At 48.1% G+C, this 4,398-nt stretch overlaps 2 protein-coding genes across 2 annotated transcripts in view; one reads left to right on the top strand and one right to left on the bottom strand.

Moving 5' to 3' along the window:
• Positions 1 to 1,937: 1,937 nt before the first annotated feature.
• T265_08728 (hypothetical protein) overlaps positions 1,938 to 4,398 on the top strand; it is a gene marked incomplete at both ends in the record, with an annotated part of 46,544 nt that continues 44,083 nt past the window's right edge. Inside the window, 2 exons of the mRNA XM_009174608.1 lie at positions 1,938 to 2,049; positions 2,089 to 2,154. Coding sequence (XP_009172872.1) covers positions 1,938 to 2,049; positions 2,089 to 2,154 — 178 coding nt within the window. The remainder of the gene's footprint in view (positions 2,050 to 2,088; positions 2,155 to 4,398) is intronic.
• T265_08727 (hypothetical protein) overlaps positions 2,289 to 4,398 on the bottom strand; it is a gene marked incomplete at both ends in the record, with an annotated part of 11,195 nt that continues 9,085 nt past the window's right edge. Inside the window, 3 exons of the mRNA XM_009174607.1 lie at positions 2,289 to 2,385; positions 3,520 to 3,630; positions 3,903 to 4,230. Of these exons, the coding sequence (XP_009172871.1) occupies positions 2,289 to 2,385; positions 3,520 to 3,630; positions 3,903 to 4,230 (536 nt within the window). The remainder of the gene's footprint in view (positions 2,386 to 3,519; positions 3,631 to 3,902; positions 4,231 to 4,398) is intronic.

Genomic DNA, 4,398 nt, shown 5'->3' with positions numbered 1-4,398 from the left:
CGTGGCATCAACCTGTTATCTGTGGCATCGAAAGTGCCCTCTGGTCTTATCCTTCAAGGGCCGAGTGAATACAGGAAGAGAGATCCGTAAAAACCAAGCTTGGTTCCGTCCTGCAAGAGGATGCATCGATCAAATCTTAAACCGACAAATTCTGGAACAGAGACACTGCTTCCAGCAACCAGCAGTGGCTGTCTGTGGAGTAAAGGTGTCCCCCATAAATTCTTGACCCTCCTTAAGACGCTATACGGCAACTCCCGCGGCCGTGTGAAGGTCTACAAGAAGCTCTCGCTTGAGCTTCCCGCATCAAGTGGCGTCCGACAGGGCTGTCCTCTTTCACCATTCTTCAAATTCGTCATTGATACGAACATCAACCTGTAATGCCTGTGGGGTGGAAGTGCTCCCTGGGCGCCCGTTCACAGATATCGAGTACGCAGACGACATAGCTCTTCTTGGAACTGACCCCGTGGTAATGCAAACAATATTAAGTAATCTAAATGATCCTGTCTCGCGGTTCGGCATGCGCTTCACACTTGCAAAGTGTAAAGTGCTACTGCAAGACTTGGTGGGCTCGAACCCTAGCCTCATACTTGCGGATGAACCGATTGAGGCAGTAGACAGATTTGTTTACCTGGACAGGTGTATCAGTCCTGACAATCTCGCGAATGATGATACTTCTAGCTGGATTGGGAAGCCTAGAGCAGCTCTTGTGGATCTGCGTCACCTGTGGCGTAGATGTGACATCAGCTTATCCGTCAAGGGTCGAGTTTACAATGCTACGGTTTGTTCCATGCTACTATACGGATCAGAAACCTGACCGTTGCGCGCTGGGGACGTCAAAAGACTTTCATTATCTTCGGAGCATTGCCCATATCTGATGGAAACACCGTCCCAGCAATGCTGAAGTAAGTCGAATGGTATTTGGAAGAAATAACTCACCTTCGATAGCTGATCGCACTGCATCAGTTGCGCTGGCTTGGCCACGTGCTGCGTATGCCAATCGACCGAATTCCTCGAAGGGTTCTTTTCGCACAATCACGTGAAGGATGGAAACGAGTCAGCGGCGGTCAAACAATGGCTTGGCAGCGAAGTATAAAAGCAATTATCAGCAAACTCAGCTGCGCTGGTCATTGCGATCTTCCTGGGTGAAGGCCCCGAGATGGGCCACATCAATGGCTAGAGACATTGTCAGACATGGTCTGGTCGAGCCCTCAATTGCGGTCATGCATCCAAGCTATTGCCTTCAATGCATAGCTCCCTTCTTAATCCCCCCATTTGACAGTCGTCTGACAGTGCCGTATTTACGCACTAATTTATCAGCTCCCGCCTCCAATGCGGAGCTACCTACCCGACCTCCCCAAATCACCGGTGAACGAAACTGTTGCAGCTACAACCGCTGTACGACAAGCATGCGCTTCTTACAGCTGACAAGGATGATGATGATATCTAGGCTTGAGTAACCCGGCGGTATCTAAGCCATTGTACTTCCTTTGAGTGACATGGCAGCTATCCATAGAGATGTGCATCCTATTCCGGGTGGCGAACAGAACCAGCGGTAACCAAACTTTTTTTGCAGGCTAACCTGTAAGTACGTTCTGATATTAGTAACTATTCACATCCTTTCGTCCTTCTGATTTATCCCATTGGCGTTTTGCTTATCACCTTCCGTGTTTTCCTTGACTTTAGGGTCTACATCCTCGTGTAACTTTTCGTGCGTTTTCTACATTTGATTATCCCGAGCCCTCTTCCTTGGCCGCAAACCAATGCAAGGTGCCAGGGACTCACCACTACTCTACAGGGTGCTCGTCAGAGGTCCTACAACAAACGTCACATCGTGTGACCAAACCGTACTAGGGACTCCAGTCCCGGTCGCCCATTCAACTGCCTCCCAGAAAGCTCAAAAGATCAAACACCGTACGTTTGTCGTGCAGCATGATGATATGGTTGTCACTGGTTCGGATAACTCTGGTCACTCCAGTCCACTGCAACGAATAGGGTTGAGTCCACTTGTAAACGAAGAACCCAGTATATTGAACATCGACTCAATGCCAGGTATGTATGTATATTTGTCCAACAATCTTTTGTTTCCAGGTCTTTCTGGAAGTGTTCTAGATCCAAGCCTCGACGTGAAGGGTGCTCCGAAAATTCCAAACCGAGGTTTGTGGCTCTGTACTGGGTGTTGGTTTTGCGCGCTTCTTTTACAATGTATCATTAACAAAACGACTAGCTAAATGTAGATACCTCTGTCCCATGGTCGTAACCCACATTCTTCGTCTCAGAAATCATATTTATCAAGCTTCTTGTTCAGCTGTAGCATCCTTTCGTTGCCTAGCTGCCATACCACCCGAAGGTTGCACGAGGGCTGGGATACTGCCAGGTTGCCCAAGCCTAGACATGGGAAGTCGAGAGGCAGAAGTCGGGTTCGAACTACGGACCTTCCGGTCAGTAAATTCGCGCTCTAACCTTTTGGGCCATCTCGCCCCCTTATCAAGCTTCTACCCATGCGTGCACCACACTTACCAAACCGCGATCTGCCAACGAAGGCAATACTTTCTTTTCGAATCCGCTGTTGACTGAAGTTTCATAGGAAGGGGTTATTTTATGTGCACGCGGAATGGAAGCGTCTACAATCAAAATGAATGCTGTGGTATCTTTTGTGTTCCTGGAAGGGGCCAGTGGGATTCTCTTTGCACGTCTCTGGAAACCGTCCAGGATGCATCCTGCAACCGATCCAGGTGTTCCGCACATTTTCATTCTCTATCCGCACTACCTAGCTAGAGTTCAACTGCTATGCGCTGAGGTTATGTTGAGGGAAAATTGCGGTGGACACCAGATCATCCACGCTGATGACCTCTTACTACGACGTGCTTCTAAGATCTATTTATTCCAGTGCTGTTCCAAGGTGTAGACACTTTCTTCTTGATGGTCTTCCAAGAACATAGGACTTCCTTGCACTAAGTTTTTGTTTGTCCTTCCACTCTTTATTAAAGCTTCCTCCCCTTATGGTTGAATTAAGCACTAGCATGTGTCACTGGTATTTTTCGATCACTGAGTGGCAGCATTACTAGTCGTGAACGGCAAGGTGAACCTCACGATCGATCTTTCTGTGTGATACAGCCTATGTTTGTGTCTCTGCCGAGGACTCGTGATGGTATTTTATCATCGCGAAACACGTTTTTCCTGCAGTTGTGCTTCATTACAAACAAATGATTCGTTTTTTCTTGATCCTTAGCTAAACCAAAGGGCGGCCACTGCTTCTTCTGGCAGCTCTCATTGTGTAGGGTGAATTTTCAAGAAGCGGAAATAACAGGTCATTGAAAACTAAAAGCGTTCCTGGAGGGTCTGCCAAAGCAATGGGCTACACCTTCCGCCAGCTACGACATGGCCACTGGTTTTCACTATTTCCAATGCCTCACAACAGCGCAAAATACGAATTCGAGAGCGTCGGACAGCATATGATTTCGCATTGATCACATTTTGAAATTGCCTAAAATCATGGGCCGCAGCCTTCATACCGTTCACCACCATGAGATATCAATCCTGAAGCGCGACAAGAAACCTGGCCCTGTTGGTCTACACTCCGCGCTCTTCAAAGAAGGTGGCGAGATCCTGGCGAACATTCTGACGACCATACTGCAGAGGATTTAGAACGAAAACAGGATACCAGCCGAATGGAGCTCCTCGACTGTCATCCCAGTTTTCGAAAAGGGCGCAAGAATGCCATGTGAAAACCAGTATGATATCGGCCTGGTATCCGTCGCATCTAAGGTTCTCTCTGGCATCATTTTGTGCAGGTTGATGGATTATTAGGAGAGACAGATCTGTGAAAATCAAGCTGAGTTTCACCCTGGCCGAAGATGCATCGACCTTGAGGCAATTTCTTGCACAGTACCACTTATTCAGACATACCACGTTGATCGTTCTTCTTTACCTGAAAGCCGCTTTCGATGTTGTCGATCGTCAGAAACTTTGGCGGTGTCTGGCAATCAAAGGTGCCTCTTCCAAATTTATACGCCTTATGAGGGCACCGTGTGCGAACTCTTGTGGGCGCGTACGGGTACACGGCCAGCTCTCGCCTGAGTTCACCACGTCCAGTTGTGTAGGACAAGGCTGTCCTCTCACCTTTCTTGCTCAACTTTGTTATTGATATGCTGCTTGAAATTTCTCCGACTGCCTCTGAAACCTCGGGAGTCGTAATGCTCACGGGACGTTCGCAGACGATATTGCGGTCTTCTGTTCAGATCCTTTCCAAATGCAGACGATTTTCAATAACCTGAATAATTCTGCGCTTCACACCTGCAAAGTGTAGAGTGCTGCTACAAGACTAGGTGGGATCATACCCACACCATGCTTGCAGGTGAAAAGAGAAGAAAGCGTTCAGCTGTAGCACCCTTCCGGTGC

The sequence above is a fragment of the Opisthorchis viverrini genome (genome assembly GCF_000715545.1).
Source record: "Opisthorchis viverrini unplaced genomic scaffold opera_v5_231, whole genome shotgun sequence".
In the NCBI taxonomy this organism is placed as follows: Eukaryota; Metazoa; Platyhelminthes; class Trematoda; order Opisthorchiida; family Opisthorchiidae; genus Opisthorchis; species Opisthorchis viverrini.
Note: the sequence above shows the minus strand (reverse complement) of the source record. Positions and strands in the feature narration are given on the sequence as shown.